At 35.7% G+C, this 21259-nt stretch overlaps 1 protein-coding gene across 1 annotated transcript in view; it reads right to left on the bottom strand.

The window, feature by feature from the left end:
* Pikfyve (phosphoinositide kinase, FYVE finger containing) overlaps positions 1 to 21259 on the bottom strand; it is an 81165-nt gene that overhangs the window by 40045 nt on the left and 19861 nt on the right. Inside the window, exons 8-16 of the mRNA XM_013016748.1 lie at positions 20301 to 20439; positions 18563 to 18720; positions 17424 to 17535; positions 15304 to 15451; positions 14588 to 14755; positions 7049 to 7108; positions 4832 to 4961; positions 4050 to 4230; positions 2777 to 2851 (exon numbers count right to left, since the gene is read on the bottom strand). Coding sequence (XP_012872202.1) covers positions 2777 to 2851; positions 4050 to 4230; positions 4832 to 4961; positions 7049 to 7108; positions 14588 to 14755; positions 15304 to 15451; positions 17424 to 17535; positions 18563 to 18720; positions 20301 to 20439 — 1171 coding nt within the window. The remainder of the gene's footprint in view (positions 1 to 2776; positions 2852 to 4049; positions 4231 to 4831; positions 4962 to 7048; positions 7109 to 14587; positions 14756 to 15303; positions 15452 to 17423; positions 17536 to 18562; positions 18721 to 20300; positions 20440 to 21259) is intronic.

Below are 21259 nucleotides of genomic sequence, written 5' to 3'. Positions count from 1 at the left end.
AAAAAAAAAAAAAGACAAAATAGCTTGAATCCTATAATCAAAGTTTCAAACTGACCAAGCTCACAGACTATGAACTGGCAAACAGTTCTGAGAACAGAGACTAAATAGGAATCTATATTCAGGACTCTTAGCAACAGCAAATTAAAGACTATCACTAAATATGATTAGTGGGAAAAACCAGTAATTCATGCATATGTTTCTTCCACACCCACCTATGATTTTCTTCAACTTGTGTGAGAATGTAACATATATACCTCTTAATTCAATAACCATAATTTAATTTGGATTTAAATACTACTTGTAAAAGATAATATTGTTTTAGTAACACTATATATGAAGATGCCAAATGATTTTGGATCAAGGCAATAAAATATTGTTTTATAATAAAACATACTTTTATTTATGATCATTAAAATTTTTCTGAAGGCTAAATGCCTTACAGTTAGCCCACTATATCACAATTTCCCTTACAGTCAGCCCTCTATATCACAATTTCCCTATCTGTGAACTCAATCTAGGGATTCAATCTACTGCAGACAGAAAATATCGGACAGAAGAATACTGGCTCTTATATGATCAGATAATTTCTTCCTATCATCATTCCCTAAATAAATCGTCATAAAAACTATTTGCATGCCATTTAAATTGTAGAATAACTAATCTATAGACAATTTAAACTGTATAAGAAAGTGTTTATATTTGAATGCCATACCATTTTATATAAAGTGCTTGAGCATCCTCAGATCCCCAGGGGACCTTAGAACCAATCACCCATGGAAACCAAAGGACAATCAACTGTGTTTGTCTACACTTATAAGAATGAAACAGACTAAGGGACTACAGTCCAGTCATCTAGTTGCTCAGGCTAGAATTTGCCTCAGCTTTTGCTATACCAAAATCAGTGTCCCCAGAGATGAGGACAGAGTTTCTCTAGGTTTCTTAAAATTCCTTCTGGTGATTCTGAAGCATACCAAGGTCTACAAACATGGATGTGGATCAATGGCTTCTGAAAATGAGAACCAACAAATGACATTGGAAATATGTGAAATGCCTGTCCACATTAAATGCTGTACCACTCTTTCTCTCTTTATCTTTTCCATACTCTTATTCTTCTATATCTATGGAATGGTAATTTCTAGATGAATTTAGGGATCCACACATTTATTGGGTTCACAAATGATCTAGGGCTGGGAAGGTGGCTCAGTGGTAGAGCACTTGCCTTGCACGCATGAGGCCCTGGGTTCGATTCCTCAGCACCACATAAGCAAAAAGAAAAAAAGTGGCGCTGTGGCTCAAGTGGTAGAGCACTAGCCTTGAGCTGAAGAGCTGAGGGGACAGCGCCCCAGGCCTAGAGTTCAGGCCCCCACTCCCGGACCCAAAAAAAAAAAAAAAAAAACACAAATGATCTTGGTATACACTGTACTTTAAGAATCAGAAGCCTTCATAACATAGTTTAAGATGCTTAGAGGAGTCAGGCAAAGTGGCTCATACTTATAATCTAAGCTAATTGGGACATGGAGGTAAGAAGTCATCTAGAACCAAGTTAACAAGACCCTATCTCAAAAACAAATATAAACAGAGCTGGGGGTGTGGCTCAAGTGATAATTCTGAGTTCAATCTCCAGTAAAGATCTATAGTGAAAGATAAGTATTCAAATGTTTTTTTTTTCTTTCCTGGGATTGTTTCTAACATATTTATTTATAAGATTATTTCTTTGTTGATTTGTATGTCCCTCCCCCATGGTATAACCCATGCTTTCACTGTATTTGATGTTGATATAATTTGTGGAGGGGAAGAGAAAAAACAAATCGTTTAAATAGGGATACAGGTGGATCCATTGCAACAGTGAGATATACAAGTCATTATGTCGAAAAATGAACTTTACAACTTTGGTGGGGTGGGGGGGGAAGGATTGGGTGGGTGGGGGTGGGATGAGAAGAGATGGGAAGGGGAAACAAAGGAGGAGGCAACGATGCTTGATAAGAAATGTACTCATTATCTTTCCCATGTAATTGTAACCCCTCTGTATGGTATTTTCACAAAAAAAAAAAATAGTGAGGGGGAAAAAAAAAAAAAGAAATGCACAGAAAAAAAAAAAAAGACCTGTAGTGGAAAACAGAGCTCTTGAGATTAGAAAATTTTTTTAATATCCAATGTAACCTAACCCCATTTTGTTCTAATGCTAGGAAGAAGCCTCAAGACAGAGAGCAGAGATACAGCAGAAGAGAAGGATAACAGTGATAGATAGCTCTATAGTTCACCCTACAAGAAAGTCCAGTTTTCCCATGCTAAGCTTTCTGAAAGACTCCTATCTATTACAGAAACCCTATCTCTTTGAAATGATATCATCTGGTGAATTCCCGTTACCAAAATTTCCATCTACTTGTCCGCAGCTCTGGAGACCCTCCACAAACCTCCTACTAGTTGCCCTTTTATGTCCATTCTACTTTTTACTACCATGATTTAGAAGTTGCCAGGTACCAGTGGCTCCTAAGTGTAATCCTAGCTACTCAGGAGTCTGAGACCCTGAGGATCCTGTGGATCAAAGCCAGCCAGGGGAAGAAAGTCTGTGACATTTTTCTCCAATTAACCACAAAAAATGTGCAAGTGACAGAATATGACACAAGTGACAGAATGCTAGCCTTGAACAAAAAAGCTAAAGGTTGTGCCAAGGCCCTGAGTTCAAGCCACAATACTGGCACACACACACAAAAAAAATCCACTGCTCACCCAGTCATATTTTGAAGAATTTCACTGTTGATCTGAATCATATTACCTTTTTATGTGCGATGTTCTTGGTACAAACAAAGCCACTGACAACCACAGAATCAAATTTCTTTCCACCTGGGATCTAATGGAGCAATCAAGAAAATAATAAAATTCAGTGATAAAGTCTTAAATCATAGATGGATATTATTATATCTTAACATTTTAAAAGATTAAGGACAAAATGTTCCAGAACATAGTTCTTCCTTTCAACCCATCATTAATGGCAACCCAGCGTGACTGCCTGTTTTTTTACACCTTTCTCACTAAATGGAGGGCTGGGGAATGTCCAGCTAATGGGGACCTATGAGCCTTTGAAAATATTTGGTCTGTCTCTGCCAAGTCCATAGCAGGTGGGACTTACAATTCAGTAAATATAGGAGCTTTTTCATAGCAACATAAACATCAATGTTAGCAAACATCACACACCTCACCAAAAACAATCAGTTCTAGCCATCACATTAGGAGTGAGTTGATCAAACACCTGGTCAAATATAGCAAGCTAATTTCTAAGTTAGTAATTTTGTATGACCCATGAGTGAAGTTTCCAAATGGCCCTTGGCAGAAAAAATAGGCTCCTCACATATTCTCTAATGTGATTTATCATACTCTAAAATACTAACAAAATTGGTTCCTACAGCAATTGAATCTGCAATTATATAAGTTAAATATCTTAGGCAAAAAAAAAAAAAAAAAAATGCATGCAGGGCTGGGAAGGTGGCTCAGTGGCAGAGAGCTTGCCTTGCATGCTCACGGCCCTGGGTTCAATTCCTCAGCACCACATAAGCAAAAAGAAAAAAACCGGAAGTGGCGCCGTGGCTCAAGTGGTAGAGCGCTAGCCTTGAGCTGAAGAGCTGATGGACAGTGCCCAGGCCCAGAGTTCAGGCCCCACGACCGGACCCAAAAAGAAAAAAAAAAATGCATGCAATACTCTACTACTATATAATTAAAGCAATTACCCATCACTTTTCCACAGAATAGTGACAGTGAACTGTAAGAACAGGCTTTCTCATAACAGATGTGTCAAAAAGAGGAAGTAACAAAGGAAGAAACTATATTTATTTGGATTCTCAGTAATCTCTACCCAACTTATGCCTTCAGTCCAACTCTCACTTCCTATGAGTGGTCCCCCCACTAATCCCTACATGTACTTTGCTAAGTAGACAGCAAAACCCTCCACTGATCACCTAGCTAAACTCAAGACAAGGACTCAAGATTAATATAAAGGACAAATTACCAATTATCATCAGCTCCTAGCATTAGAAAAATATAACAGAACGTACCTTTTTGATGTGAACAAACTGACGTATATCCATATCATCGTCCTGGTGCTTAACATCAGGTCGAACTGTTTGCACAACCTGGCAGACCAGTGACACAATGATGTCCCTCCAAGATGATGACAATGACTCATTATGGAGCAACTGCTGGAGTAGTGCCATCATGTGGTTATGATTGGCTGAACTACAAAAACATTACAAGAAAGTTGCATAGTTAATATAGTAATTGTACAAATGAAACAAGCAATCTGCAAAGAAAACAAGCATTTCAATGGCTATTGATCAATTTTATTCTTTCAATACATTTTTATCTTAGTTTTACACATGAGATCCATGACCATCAGATATTCCCTTTAATTTACTCAAGTGAAATTTTGACATGTAAATTTAAATAGAAACAAGTCATTTAATGCCCTTTTTATAAGAAATATATCTTCTTAGTAGTTACAGTACTTTTGACTTTATAAAAAGAAAGAATTATGTATAAGCCTAAAATACTAAAGATATAAAAATTAAAATGAAAAAGTTCATTGCCAGCCAAGCAGCGGTAGCTCACACCTTGTAATCTGAGGATCATGATTCAAATTGGTCAGGGCTAAAAATCCATGAACTCTTATCTTCAATTAACCACCATAAAACCAAAAGTAGAGCTGTGGCTCAAGTGGCAGAGTTTTAGCCTTCAGCAAAAAAAAAAAACAACACCTCAGAGACAATGTCAGGCCCTAAATTCAACCCCCAGTACTAGCACCTAAGTAAATAAATAAATTAAAAGCTCATTATCTTACAGCAATCTCTCCATTGCTTGTTTTTCCCCATTTTCCTCTCTTAGAAGCTCCAGGTTGTTATGATGCCAGCCCAAAGGTGTGAAAGGCAGTTCTTTGGATTTTTCTTCTACTCGACGATTAAATAAGGATTCTAAGTATAGGACAAGAAGTCATTACTTCATTATCATATTCTATGTCATCTACTCATATGCTTAGAATTTAAAAACTTATTATTTATTGCTATAAAATGGCAATAACACATAATACATAAATTATATAAGCTACATAAAAATGTAATACATAAATCCATAAAAATATATAATACACAAATACATATGTACATACATAATCACGTTTAAAATACAGCAGCTTGATTTATAGCTCAATGATAGAGCAATTACATAATTATGTACAAAGCTATGGATTTAATACACAGCACCACACACACACAAGAAAAAAATTACAGAAACAATTGGTAAAAGCTAAAACTTGAGACAAAACTTGAAAAAGTAACTTTCCATAAGTAAATAGGACTTTCATGTCACTAAAATAAACATGGCTTCTAAAAGGAAAAATGAAATTTCTGTACTGCCTGTTCTTTTTGTTTTGGGTTTTTTTTTTTTTGAGCACTGGTAGAGTAAGTGGTAATTTTCCCTACAAAAATCACAAACTAGAACTGAATTCAACTAAAATCTGAATACTGGTACAACAATGTATGGTAGTATAGGTACCCAAGTTTCATGAAAGAAGCCCCACTCACATATCCCAAACAGTAAGGTAACAATGCAGAAAGTCTACTCAGATGGTCCTCCATGGTACTACTTTTTCAATATTGGTACTGAGGTTTTTTAACCAAATTTTAACAAGACTGACTGAAATTAAGCTATAAAAATATTAAAACATGAAGAAAAGCATGACCAGTGGCTCACATCTATAATCCTAGCTACTCAGGAGGCTGAGATGTTGAAGTGCAGTTCAAAGCCAGCCCCAACAGGAAAATCTGTCACACTTTTATCCAATTAGCCACCAGAGAAGCAGGAAGTTGAGCTGTGACTCAAGTAGCAGAGTGCTAGCTTTGAGCATAGAAGCTAAGCGACTATGTCTAGGCCCTGAGTTTAAGCCCCAGTACTAGCACATGCATGCACACACACATACACACACAAGCAATTTATATCAAATTTTGTAAAATCTTTACATTTTTCAGATGAGTGAAAACAGATCAAGATAAAACAATTAATAAACAAATGCTTTGCAAAAATGATGTTCATTAAACAATTGCAATGCTCACTAAACTATTTTTTAGTCACATTATTATTGAACGCTATTATTACTGAATAGGAAGATTAAATAACTGAAAAGAGGTGGGAAATGTTTGCAAAATGCTTACCATTATCTTTTTAAAGCAAACCAATCAAGAAACAAAATTTCCACTAACTCAGCAAACAACCATATTAAAACAAGTGCCTCTGAGTATGAAGTTTATGACTAGCACATTCCAATTACATCAACAGCCAGTCTGTAAACTTCCAGTTGAACCAGATATTTGGAAGTAAACTAGAAAGACTGCCAAGTTATGAGATCAGCTGCAATTGGCCTCCCCAGTTTACCGTGTGCTACCTTCTCTCTTTTATCCTTAACCGAAAGCCAAAAAGGACCCCCTTATCCCTTTATTTGAGAACTAAACTGTGGCAGCTGTGTATTAACTAGAATGTCTTTACTCTATAATAAGCAAAATAAGAAGGGATTTTTTAAAAGCCTATATTCTTCTATACCCCTTTGTCCCAAAGAAGTTGAATAGCAGAGTTATTTCTTTATCCCTCTGCTACTTCTCTTTCTAACTATGCAAATATAAGTTGCGCCCTCAAGTAGCTGAATATCTTCCTGTGAGCTTTTTGACAAACTTGCCAATCCTTGATGATATGTACCTATCAGTACTTACTATTACAGTCATGGTATAGAAAGTATAAGCTATTTTATACCATAAAATTCAAATTCTTTTAAAAAACTTTTACAATTACTTTTCAAATCAGAAATAATTCTTCTCTCAAACCAAGTCCAAGTTTATATTATCTTTCAACATTATCACATCATTGAACATCTTCAAAATTACTTTCATGTGACATTAAAACAAACATACTTTCAGCCCTTCCTCTGTTGGAATCAATGCATTAGGACCTAAGTATACACTCAAGAACAAAAGAGACAACCCCATACATACACAGCCATTCACAAAATTACCTTTGATGAAGGCATCACTTATTGAGAGCTGTTGTCCTCCAGTGTCAGAAATCAAATACTCTGCAAAGCAGGGAGAGAACAGATAGGAGGAAGGAAAAAAAAAAAAAGACATATGACTACAATATGCCAAACTAATTATAGAGAACACACCCACACCCAGCAGTCTATTACTCATACTAAACGTATAACTATGCAGTAAACTGAAGAAACTTCTTCATACTTGTATACATTTCCTGCTAACCTTAATAGACTTGAATAATTTAACAGAACCATTAAATAGTTTGCCTTAATTCAAATGTTAGCTCATCTATAATAGATCATTTTCCCGAATGAGAAGTATTCAGTTACCAAAGCTGAAAAAGTTTATAAAACTCAAATTTTTAGTAATGACTAGCCCATTCTACTGTACAACTACACAGTTTAACAAATAATGACTCTGTCTACATGCAAAGTAGTTCATAGAGAAGCCACCTTAGAAAACAATGTAAAATGTTTTTAGTTTCACAGAACATAAGTTACAAAACAAATTCATATAAAAGTAACACTAAAAGAAAAAGATCAGGTTTTAAAGTTTTGAATTCTAACCAAATACTTCCAAAAAGTTTTGGAACAGTTTGCTGAATATACTCCTGCTTTCAAAAATTTAAATGATTTTCTTACAAGTGAAACTTCCACTTTACTTCCTCTTTAAACTTTTCTTTTGGTAGATGAGCCAACATAACTTAAATGGGGTCCTGGTTCTTTCTACTATGCAAATAAAACCACAACCCCTTTTTTTTTTTTTAAGAAAGTCTCACCAGGTAGTCTAGTTTCCAAGTTTCTTGATCTTCCTGTCTTACTCTCTCAAATGATGGGATGACAGGTGACCACAATATAATTTAACTCCTTCAAGATAAACTTTTTTCCAAGTTCATTTATAAACAAATGGGCCTTAAAATCCAATGTATTCACTGTAAGCCAATACACGCATCTCTCAAAAGCAGAGGAAATATTTCAAAAGTGCAAGTGCATCATGTCAAAAATACAACATAAACAACCAAGTATGCATATAAGCCAGATACTATGCCTTATTTCTACACTTGCCTCAAAAAAGTGTAGTTCAACTAAGTATTATTTTAAACAAGCATTACTTCTTCCACCAAAACTTAGATTACAGAATTTGTTTTTCCTTAATACATTAGGAAAAAAAATTTCAAACATACACAAGAAAAAAATTTTCAAACATATATTTCTACCTAGATTCAATATATTGTATTGTCTATCTAGATTCAATAACTGTTAAGGATTTGCTACATCTGTTCTCTCTACACTATTTCCTGACTAACTTTAAAACACTCTACCCCTAATACTTCATCATTCAGTTTTAAAAAATAAGGGCATCCTTCTTTACAGCACAATACCATTTACATCCTTAAAAAACTGACATCTTAATATCAAATTAAAATTTATTCAACCGTTAAATGTCTTTAATAGCTTTTCTCTTCCATCAAACTTGATGAAGTTCATATATGTCAATTTGGTTGTCTCTCTTTGTTTTCTAATCCACAAGACCTCCTTCCTTTTTCCTTTAACGATGATGAATTTTGGAGAACATAGGACAAATGTCCTGGGCCACATACTCTGGACCCAAGCAACTGTTTCTTCATTGTATATTTAAACTGCTCTTCTATCCAGTTTTTTTCCTACATAGAGAAAATTAGATCTATGGCTTTTCACTTTCTAAGTACTACTTGTCCAACTTTCTACTTGTCCAACTTTCCAACAATGGTTCATGTAACAAAATATATTTTAATTGTACAAACCTCCAAGTCCAATAGTGAAAAATGAACTAAAGATCACACTTCCCTTAAGAAATTTCTAAAAATAAGAGACTTAGAAATTTTATGAACCATTTATTCGGGAGGTGAAAAATACTGGGGTTTTAACTCAGGGCCTCAGGCTTACTAAACAGGTACTCTGCTATTAGTACAGCCACACCTCCAGCCCTTTTGTGCTTGTTATTTTTTGATAGAGTTTTGCTTCCTGCCTGAGTGTAGACATGAGCTAAAATCCTCCTACCTTAAGATTCCTGTAATAACTAGGATAATATGCATGTGCTACCATGCTTACCCTCAGTTATAAGAGATTTTGCAAGTTTTTCTACATGGGCTGGCCTTCAACTTCTATCCCCCTCATTTCAGCCTCTCAACAAGCCACCAGTATCTGGCTAAGCAGTTTGCTTTTTGGAAAAAACCACAAGCAAAACAAATTTCGTAAATCTAAATTTCCTCAGCCATAAAAAGTCTAGGTGCCAGGTGCTGGTGGCTCACGCCTATAATCCTAGCTACTCAGGAGGCTGAGATCTGAGGATCACAGTTCAAATCCAGCCCAGGCAAGAAAGTCTGTGAGACTCTTATCTCCAGTAAACCACTAGAAAACCAGAAGCGGCGCTGTGGCTCAAGTGGTAGAGCACTAGCTTTGTACTGAAGAGCTAAGGGATAGCACCCAGGCCCAGAGTTCAAGCCCCACAACCGACAAAAAAAAATTTCTTAATAAATTATAAAAAAAAATAGGCTAAGCCATAAGAAAATATTTAGTAAGTATTATCTTTCATTTCAAAAATAAATAAATAAAAGACAGCTATTCCCATTTTTATTTATTTAACAGGAATGAAAACTTTTACTTCCTGGTAGTCCATGTTCATCTTCTCTACAATTCAGAGCAAAACATTTTATTATATTTCAATCTTGTAAGAGAAAGGGATAAGGAATAATTTTTAGTACACTAAAGCCTAGTAAGGTCTATGACTCATGCCTATAATTGTAGCTACTCAGGAGGCTGAGATCTGAGGATCATGATTTGAAGCCAGCCTGGGCAATAAAGTTAGTGAGAATTTTATCTCCAACTAACCACCAAAAAGCCAGAAGTAGATCTGTTTTCAAGTGGTATAGTGCTAGTCTTGAGTGAAAGAAGTTCAGGGACAGCAGCCAGGCCCTGACTTTCAAGCCCCAAACTAGCCCAAAAAGAAAAAAAAAAAATAGTGAGAAAGAATTGTGCCTTAAGGAATCTTTAAAGTCCTCAAATTATAGACTATCAAGGTAGCAGATGACCACAGGTCCACCTTATAATTACCTCCTGTCTAATGCTGGAATTTTCTCTATTATAACTTTTTGTTCTAAATCAAGATTTTCCATTTCAAATACTTGGAATCAAAAGGAACTTTAGAAGACACTAAGTCCACCTAGCCTCTCATCCAATGCGGTATCTGTTCCATAACCCTGACAGGTGTACATCTAGGCATGTGTCAGTGCCTGGACATATCAACGCACAGTGGCATCACAACTCCTAACTACTGGGCCTAACTTTTCCTTTAGCCAGAAACAAAATAAATACAATTTCTTTTGGTGACTCTTTAGATAGTTATAGGCAACAAACAGAAAGTCTTCATTTCCCCACTTTCAACATGTAAGCCCTTTAATCTTTTTATAGCAATTTTTATTGTGATTGATTACATAAATTTCACAATTTTCACAGTATAGTAAGATAGTGATATTTAGTTAAAGTCACAAAGCCCTTTAATCTTAATTTAGCAACATTTTCAAGTGTCTCAGGATCCTGGCAGCCTCTCCCTCTATTCAGATTGAACTGAACAAAAAACTTCAAATTGGGCCCTCATTCTAGACATCAGACTATTGCTAAAGAAACATCACTGCATTCAAGCAAGAGGAAGGGAAGTTTTATCAATCAGATGAATAACTCAGAATGGTTTCCCCCAGAATATTAGTAGTAAACATTTTTAAAGCCTTGTTCTTAGTCTATTACTTAAGAAAATAAAGTATTTAAATTTTTATTTCTTCAAGCTATTCTTTCTAGATCATAATGACTTAGTAAATTTAATGATTTGTGGATCTGGAAAACACTGAAAGTATAGACCTTTTTTAAAAAGTGCTGGGAGGAAAAAAAAAGTGCTCAGCAATATTGAATATACCCAGACCCCTCCCCACAAAAAAAACACTTCTCTATTACATAACTAAGGAGCTGCTGTTTCCTCCTGTTGTTAGACTGGTCCTGATCCTTAGATATATGGCATAAACATTAACGTGAGCTACAGGTCCGTGTGTTAAGACTTAGTAGTGGAACTGCTGAGCTCTTTCACTCACCAAACACACTATATTCTGTGTGGCTTTTCATAAAAAAAAAAAAAAAAAAAGTTTGTAGCTTTGTATGATTGCTACAGGCTAGGGAATAAGGAGCAAGTTTCAGTGAGATAGCCAGAAATAAGGTTTTTTTTGTTTTTGGGGGGTTTTTTTAGTTCTATTATAAATCATGATGACTGCAGTTGATAATAATAGGGTGTTAAATATTCCAGAACTGCTAAGAAATCAGATTTCAAAGGTTACCATAAAGAAATGGTAAATATTTGAGGTAACAGGTATGTTAACTAGCTTAAACATTCCATTGTATACATGTCATAACAACACTTTGTGTCCCATAAAAATAATTTATCAATTTACAATTTTTTGTTTTTATACCAGTACTGGAATCTGAACTCCAGTCCTCTTAACTATCAGTTGGCCCTTTTGCACAGTTGCTGCTCTACTACTTGTGCTGGTTAACTGGAGATAAAAGTCTCACAAATTTGTCTGCTGGAACTGGCTTTGAATAAGAGACTCAGATCCTATCCTCTTCAGTAGCTAGGATTACAAGCATGAGCACTCAGCTGTGAAGTACTTTTAGTTGGGAATTAGAAACAATATCAATTTAAAGTTATGACAAAATGGTCTGTTTGAAGTTCAAATCTTTATCAGCTCTAGCAAACTGTCCATTTTTTTGGAGATAAATTATTGTATTAAGAATCCTCAGATTCTACAGATTTCAGCCTCCTGACTAGCTAAGATTATAAGTATAAGCCACGGACACCAGGCTCAATTTACAGTTTTTAAAGAGCTCATACTAACTCTAGAACCTGTACTTTTAAGAAATAATGACAATCTCCTTTATTGTTTTAATATATTTCAAGTACAAAATGGTCACTTCCGTTGACAAAGCTACTGAGAACCATCAAATGCTCATCAACGTAAGGAAAAAACATCATATTTTCCTGCTCCACTAACCTTTTACCTTAAGACAGAAATGGTTATTGGAAAATTCTTTATTTCAGTTAACCAGTATAGGTGCAGTCACCACTAATCCTTTTCTAGACATCACAGTATACACTGTTCATGAAATATTCTACAATTTTGTCACCTTCCAATGCCACAAAAAGCTACCTTTTAAAAAAATTTTAACACATACATCACTAAAGTTATCTAAGATGCTCTCAACTTCACACAATTCTTCAAAGATACCAAATCCCAACTCCATGATCACAGACCCAAATTCAATAATCTGGCATATTACTTGCCTAAAGCTAGTAATAGACGTAATAGACTCACATAACCAGGTATTCTCTATATCTCTTCACATACTTTGATTTATTTCACTTTTCTCTTAGATGTATATTCTTTCCTGATATGTTTCATCTTGACAAAAAAAATCAATTTCCCTAAATAATTTGCCTTAATTTTCCTTTCTATGGTAATTTGAATCTGTTCTCAGAAATCCTTAGCATTTTCTCCAACCTTTAATGCAGTCTGGACTTCTGCTATCCTGTCATTTTTCTTACAAGTGCTGGCACCTCTTTCAGACTCATCATCATCTTTAGGTGTCTGCTCCCAACTTTTGCAATCTTTTTAAAGATTTAAAATCAGAGAGGTTTTAGAAAAACAGGTTTTTCAATTTCTACTACATATGCTTCACCTCTCATTTTCTCTAGAGATGTAATTTGTTCTTTTTTTTTTTAATTTCATTTGTTTTGATGCTTGCTTTCATTGCCTAGAGGAAAAGAGAGGGATATATGAGTGTACTCAATTTGTTCTTCCCTATAATAATGTCATTACTGAAGCCTGCTGTTTCATTCCTCTATCAGTACCTTAAAGCAAGCTTCCTAAAATAAATATGGGACCTATATTCAACAGTCTATCCTTTGCCATTATGAATTCTGACATCACTTATTCAAGATTTTCAAAACTTAATCTTAACTTTTCTAAAAGGTGAAAATCATTAGCAAGTCACAAGTGTATTTTTCACTCTGCCTTCAGCAAAATGAAACTATCAAAGGAATGTCCAAAGAACAGATTGTTTTCTGCCATGATATACAATACCTCACTATCTGTACATTCATATTAAAAGACATTAGACATTATAACATCCTCCTTGTAATCAGATAACAGTCAACTGTCAACAAGTGTCAGATGTACTTCCTTGTCCTTCATACTCACCCAAATGTTCTCCATCATTTTTCAATTTCTGTTTTTAGGATTCCTACAAAGATGTGTGCCTGATATGTATCTTACTTATGGCTTACTGAAAATCAGATCTCTTCCTAGATTCTAAGTTTCTTACTTTTAAGTAAGATACACCTTTGTATTATAATTCTTTTTTTGTATTGTAATTCTTAACATGGTCTTTTACCATATTTTGCTGAAAACTTACACTGATATGAAAAAATTGCTGAGGAAATGTAAACAGGTTTAAAATTATTTTAATGTAGAGTTTTTAATTCAAAATATTTTTTTAACGAAAAATAGTAGCAAAGAATCAGAAAGGCATTTCAGATCTAAATGAAGAGACAATTCAACTTAGAGGGTTAAATATTTAATACTCAAACTCCAGAGAAATCATGACCTCAAGATCTTTATAATATTCTTTCAGTTATTATGACAAAATGAACTTCCATTATTATTTATCTATGTACTCATGTTTTATTTACCTTCACCTAACATCATATTTGGACTATAATTTAAATTGGCTCCTAATTGCATGTAGCAATCATCCATTTTTTTAAAAAGGTCTTTTAGTTTTTTACTAATATGTTAGGTGTTAGAAATGGTTACCTTGTTTTACATTTTACACTAAGTGATTTTAAATGCACCATTATTATCTATGAGTCAGTGGAGTAACATGTAAGATCTCTAAGAATAATTCATTTTTTATTAATTACAGAATCGTTTTTAAATATACACAATAGGTTTTTTCAATTGTTGTGGGAAGAGACTCTGAAATGTGGGAATAATTTTCCCCCAATCTAAGCTCAAGCATCTGAACAAGCTTAGAGAAATACTGTTACTGCAAAATAGCACAGGCAAGTAGGCTTTAAAATGTTAAATGGAGAAAGAGAAAAGAATAGAGCAGAACATCCATGTTACGAATGCAAAGAAATGCCACCTTGGAAGTTGCACATTATGGGAAGAGCAGTCAAATGTAGTTCACTGTAAAGACTATAAGCTTTAAACTGGGTCTGGTGGTACTGAGGGAGGAAAAGAAATAAAAGGAATCAACGGACAACAAAAAAAAAGGTGTGGGGGAGGAAGTGCTGGGAAAATGAGAAAGGGTAGAATAAAACCCAGTCCAAATCCCCTTGGCTATATGGGACAGAGGAAGCCAGCAGGACAGGCTGCCACAGATCCTATGGCCCAGCTCTCCAGCCTGTTTGGATTCCAAATGGTGACTACCTCCTACCTTTTTGGTCAGCAGGGTGAGGGGGCACATGTGGGTACTTGGAGGGCTTCTTGATATGGAAGTTCACGTTGTCCAGCTCCACGTTCAGGCTGATGGAAGCGGCTGAGTCACTGTCCACTGTGGACTGGAAACTGCTGACTGAGGTGCGCTTGCTAGGACTGGCAGAATCTTTTAATGTTGGGAAGGGGAAAGAAATATAGGGAGAGGAGGGGAGTAAAAATGGGTTTTATCAGGGTATTGGAGGAAAGGAGAAAAATGGATTTTTAATATACAAGCCCAATGTGCAATACCAAAATGGATACAGTATTTTCATGTATCTCTGTATAGACTTAATGAAATTGAGCAAATTAAATATAAAAATCAAAATTTTAATGAAGAAATGTATTGGAGGTTCTGCAGAGAGAAAGTCTGGTATCATAGTAAAGAGGTGAGAAAGTTGTCTGCTGCGATATGATTAGCTCAGAGTTATTTTTAAGCTGCTGCAAACTACAGACTATGGTAAAATCGGGAAACATCAGGCACCTACCAAGTTGGTTTCTTTAGAAAATACTGTATCTAAGACAAGGATTGTTATCAAGATCGTTTACATTGAGTGAAAGCCATAAATCACAAAATGTAATTCAACAAACAAGACATTATTTTATCATACAAACACAGTAATGATCCACAGTAATGGTCCACAAAACTAAAATGTTAAAAAAAAAAGTCAAACTCACTAGCCAAATTATCATCACCTTCTTCAGCTATCTGTTCTGTGTCGCTGTCATCAAATTTTATGTCTTTAAACCAGGATGGCTCAGAATGTCCTTCCACAGAGTTCACTGAGTCACTGTCTGGAGAAGGCGTCTCAGAAAATTCTGTACTCTGAAAGGATCACAGCAGCATCAAGCAATCGATCTTCAATGTTGAAGGTGTCACATTACAAATAAAGTGTAAGGCAACATTTCTACAAATCTAACAACGTAATATATTTATATTTTAAAATAATAGTAATATGTGAGAGGAGATAGGAGGTCCTCAGTTTAAGGCCAACCCAAGGAGAAACTGAGCAAGACCCTATTCTCAACAAATAAGCTAGGTGAGGTAGTATGTGCCTCTAATTCCAGGTAAAAAGAGAACTGGAGGTAGGAGAATGGTGGTGCAATCAGCCCTTGGTAAAACAACAAAGACTTCTCTCAAAAATTGTTGTCTAAAGAAAGCCAGGCACTGGTAGTTTTAGCTTGTAATCCTAGCTACTCAGGAGGCTATTATCTAAGGCCTGTTGGTCAAAGTCAACGGGACAGAAAGTCCCCAATTAACCACCAAAAAACTAGAAGTGGAGCTGTGGCTCAAGGGGTAGAATATCAGTTTCGAGTGAAAAAGCCAAGTGAGAATATAGGTCTTATGTTCTAGTACACACACACACACACACACACACACACACACACACACACACAAACCTATAGCAAAAAAGGCTGAGAATATGGTAAAAATAGCAGAGTGTAAACAGAGGCCTTAAATTCAAACCTCAGTAATGCCAAAAATTAACAAAAACTAATCTATACAACAGCATTATACTGATAATTCTAAAAAATATTTTTTTCTTTAATGAGAAGACTTAAGTAGCACATTAAAAATAAAATATTTCTTTGGTATACATGTTTTACAGTTTAATCTTTTAATACTGAAGGAAGATAGTAAAGAGTTTATTTTAACCCTCTCCCAATTCTAAAATTTATGCAGAAATATACAGATTTCTTTTTTTATTACACCAAACTGGTCTTCTTGAGTTTCCAATTCTAGTTCACAAAACTATACACAAGCACACACACACACACACATACATGCACACACATGCTCGCACACATGCACGCAGTATTTTTGGCGGGGGGGTCCGGTCGTGGGGGCCTGAACTCTGGGCCTGGGCGCTGTCCCTCAGCTCTTCAGCTCAAGGCTAGCACTCTACCACTTGAGCCACAGCGCCACTTCCGGCTTTTTTCTTTTTGCTTATGTGGTGCTGAGGAATTGAACCCAGGGCCTCAGGCATGTAAGGTGAGCGCTCTACCACTGAGCCACCTTCCCAGCCCCGCAAGCAGTATTTTTTTATACATACTCAAGAGTAAAAGAGCATATCATTTTTTAAGTCCTACATTTAAGTAATTTCCATTTCCCTAAAATTAAAGGTTAATCATTATTTTACCATTGCTAGTCAAAATCTATTCCCATAGTTAACATTAAATTTTTCAATCACCTTATCATGCATACATTTCATTCTCTTAGCTCTAAAAATACTTGATATAGCTGAAAATTATGACAATTAAATGGCAAGTAACTGTAATACCACAAAAACATTACCATATAAAGCATTTAATCCTAATCAGAGGATTTCATTACTAAATACATTTAAAAAGAAAAAGACAATTGGGCACTGATGGCTCACATCTGTAATCCTAGCTACTCAGGAGGCTGAGATCTAAGGATTGAGGTGTGAAGCCAGCCCAGACAGAACTCCAATTAACCAAACATGTGGCTTAAGTGGTATAGTCAACTGTGGGGAATAGGAGAGATGGGGGAGAAAGGGAAAAAGGGCAAAGAAAGGAGTGGTGGAGGGTAGGAGGTAACCTCAGAACTGGGTTGGGAATGTAGATAAAGCTTGGTAACAGAACAGTTGCTTAGCATGTGCAAGGCGCTTGGCTTGATCCCAAGCATTGCAAAAGAAAAAAAAAGTTTTATCTTCTAACAACAGGAAAAAGCATTCTAGAAAAAAGTATCTTTGGATAACTCAACTACTTTTTATTCTTACTGATGAAGAAGTTCAAACAAGTTTGTTACATTAGGAATAAACACTGATAATTACCTGCAGAGGCCTGTACAATGCATATTCATCTCTAAAAAGTTGGTCATGATGACTAACACAATCCAACCAACGACCATCAACCATTGCTTGTCCAATTGCTATAGCCTGTGCCCTGAATAAAAAAAATGAAATCCGAATAGTTTTATAAGTATACAATAAGACACTATCTAATTTCTTTTCAGTCCTAACCATTGGAATGTCAAATGATCCTTGGGTAGGTAAGAAACAAAACAAGAAAGATGTGAAGCAAATTGAAAAACTCTTCAAGGTACCATTGGCAATTTTAATCACAACATGCATTCATTGATTACACAATACATACCCAATTCCTAAGCAGAGGTACAAAATGTTTAAATTAGCATGGCTCCTACACTCAAAGAGCTTACAGTCTTAATGAGAAGACAATACTAAATGTTATAAATATGTATATACAGTATTTATAAATATATGAACAAAATAAGACATTCAACATATGTTACAATTTAGAGAGCACTTAACCATTTCATGCCCACAGCTTATTCACAATACCAAGTATTTCCCTAAACATGAAACTAAGTTGTTCAGGTCTCAAAGTGACTGAATAATTTCACTAAAGGCTCAAAGCTAAAAGGAGATATAGTCAAAATTGGTAAAGCTTAAAAGGTTTTTGTCTGGTTTTATTTTTTTCTTTAGCTACTTGTTATTTCCCAAGAGAAGTCATTCATCTACAAGTAGAGAAAATAGAGGATATGTTGACTTAAAAAGGAAGCAAACCCTGTTGCTACTCCTTTTCTGTTACAAATTATTTGTGAGACTACCAGGGCTTCAAGCATGCCTTATCACCAATTCTCAACATAGTCGGTCATGTCTAGATTAGAGAAGAGAAGCAGGCTTCTTCTATCTACATTCTATCTTGCTTTACTACTGGGTTCTGTGTACTTCTTTGAATATAGTAAATTGTGACCCCAATTTGGCTTCTTGAAACTATTCTCTTAACAATTAAAACCAAGTATGAGGCGATTAATTAGTTAGTTCCCCAAATCATCAAACAAATAAAACTCTGACTCACAAAGATGTTACCCTTACGTTTTCAAACATGTATGTTCATTACAAACAAATTACGAAATATTTTCAAGACCTCTTTCTTGAGATCACAATACCTTGTGGCTATATGTCCATTTCGGATTAGCCAGTTGACTAACTCCTTCCCTACTATGCAGTTAGGATGTGTACGCAGCCAGTAGCGGTGATCCTGAAACTCCATTCCACTACTGTGATGACAGATTTTTTTCCACAGATCCTTTAACTGAACACTGTCCTGTAATCACATTATGAGCAAATAGTTACCCCTCAGAAAGTTGTTATACACATCTCCAGATACTTTTTTGTGATTCTGAGATGCATAAGAGGAATTTGAAAGGCATTTCTTTATGGTAGCTAAGTTAGATGATTGAATACAAAGGACATATACACAGAATAGCTTGAACTCAATTTGTGTAATTCCAAACACCATTTTCTTCTATGGAAAACCAATTACCACAAGTACTTTCTTTTCCAGTCAATGACACATATTATCAGTCTCTAAATTAAATGCAAAATTGTCTAGTTCGGAGATGTAGGAGGCAACTGTCAATCTTACTAAGATAAACAATGCTAGGAACCTTCACTTCATCAATCTCTATTCTTATCTACACCCAACTATACCCAATATGTCCATTTAAAAAATAAAATAAAAACCTCCCATGAATTATTTTCATTTCAAAAAAAATTTCAGTGTTGTTAGGCAACTATAGGCTCAAATCAAAACTTGTAAGACTTAATTCTTTGCCTTCTACTAGGTAGTCTCAAAAACTTTCCATTCTCATTGCCAATAGACTTAACTCTTCCAACTAATAAAATCTATGTCACTCCATGAAAAATGCTATGTATGCTTGAAATGCCATGTATCTTTTCTTACACTTAAAAAAAGATTCACTTTTCTGTTCCATCCCCTGTTCCATTCCTGTCTCCCTCAGTATTAATGATTAATCAGTATGGCATATAGTTATTTTATTTGACACTCATTTCTGCTGTTATTACTTCTTCTACAATTAAGGACCTTCTCAATGACCTGGTTTAAGTCTTTGAATTATAAGTGTCAAATCAGAAGCAATGTTTTCCAATTCTGTGAGTCACTCTTAGGATAGGACACACTAATTTACACAAATAACACTGAAGAACTTAACTGATTTTCTCACATAAACAAGGAATTAAATGTCTGAGTGTTCCATGTGTGTAAGAAATGTATTTCAAAGCTTAAACAAGCTGAGACCCAACTAAAAGTTAAGCTCTCTTATTATACAAACAACTAATGAGCTTGCCAAATGAAAGCATAAAGAAAATATTAATGCAATGAGTGCAAATAGAACACTTGATCAACTTCTCGTACTCCTAGTTAAAAATAAGCTACTTATTTCTGTTTCCTTCCTTCCTTTCTTTCTTCTTTTCCTCTCCTTTTTCTCTCCCCTCTCCTCTTCCCACTTCTCCCATTCCCCTCCTCTTTTCCCTTTCTTCTTTTCCCTTCTCCCTTTCTCTTTCCCTAGATTCCTCCCCCTCTTCTCTTCCTTCCAGTCTTACAATGTAGCCCAAAGATAATCTTAAAATTGCAATCTCCTGCCTTACTTAAAAGTGCTGAGATGTGCATGTGCCTTCATGCCCAACTATTTCATTTATGTTTCCTTAACAAAGAGAGAGAGAAAGAGACAGACAGACAGGGAATGGGGAAGGGAAGGGAAGAAAAGGGAAGGGAAGAGAAGGGAAGGGAAGAGTCAAAGGGAGGGAAAAAATAAAGGAGAGAAACCAATGAAGTAGTAACTTTATTTTCAAAATTAATATAGGTCATAAATACTAGATTGGTACCAGAAGAATTTTGCGTTCATCCTCTGTGGTCTCTGTCCGAACGTATGTTCGGTTAGCCTGGGGACTAACAGATGTCTCATATGAGGGAACCATAGGAGAACCAGATCGATCCAGTGACAGGTTAGTAATGCTGGCTGATCTGGAAATAAAAACAAAAAGTAAAAATCACAGTTATAAATTCTTTACTAGTAAATAGTTACAGTGGAAATTCGTATTTAAGTAAATACTCCTTGCTAATGTTACAATAGTTATCTGTATTACTGCTTTGGAAAGCAAGGAAGAAAACAGCTAGATCTCTCTGCACTACATATGCAACTTCTAGTGAGTCTATATTTGTAAACAAGTTTTTTAAAAAGTTGCTACAGAAAGATTACAAGAAAACAACCATATAATTCATATACTGGTAATATTTCAAAAGAAATATATATAAACTCTTGCTACAAATATTGGATTTTTTTTAATTGACAAAGCTAAAAGGCTAGAGGAGTGGCTAAAATGATAGAATGCCAACCAGGAAAACAAGTCAAAGGCCTTGAGTTAAAGCCCTGGTAGAAGTAAAGATGAGAAGGAGAGGGAAAAAGATGGGGGGAGGAAGGGAGGAGAGGAGAGGAGAGGAGAGGAGAGGGGAGGAGAGAATAGGGGAGGAGAGGAGAGTTGGTCACTGGTGACTCATGCCCGTAATCCTAGCTACTCAGGAGGCTGAGATCTGAGGATCACGGTTCAAAGCCAGCCAGGGCAAGAAGTCCATGAGACTCTTATCTCCAATAAACCACCAGAAAACCGGAAGTGGTGCTATGGCTCAAGTGGTAGAGAGCTCACCTTGAGCTGAAGAGCTCAGGGGCAGCGCCTGGGCCCAGAGTTTAAGCCCCACAACCCAGGGTGAGGGCAGGGTGGGGAATGGAAAGGAAAAGAGGACAGAGAGGAAAGGAGGGGAGGGGAGGGGAGAGGTGTGGAGGGGA

The sequence above is a fragment of the Dipodomys ordii genome, unplaced genomic scaffold, assembly GCF_000151885.1.
Source record: "Dipodomys ordii isolate 6190 unplaced genomic scaffold, Dord_2.0 Scaffold1, whole genome shotgun sequence".
Classification (NCBI taxonomy): Eukaryota; Metazoa; Chordata; class Mammalia; order Rodentia; family Heteromyidae; genus Dipodomys; species Dipodomys ordii.
Note: the sequence above shows the minus strand (reverse complement) of the source record. Positions and strands in the feature narration are given on the sequence as shown.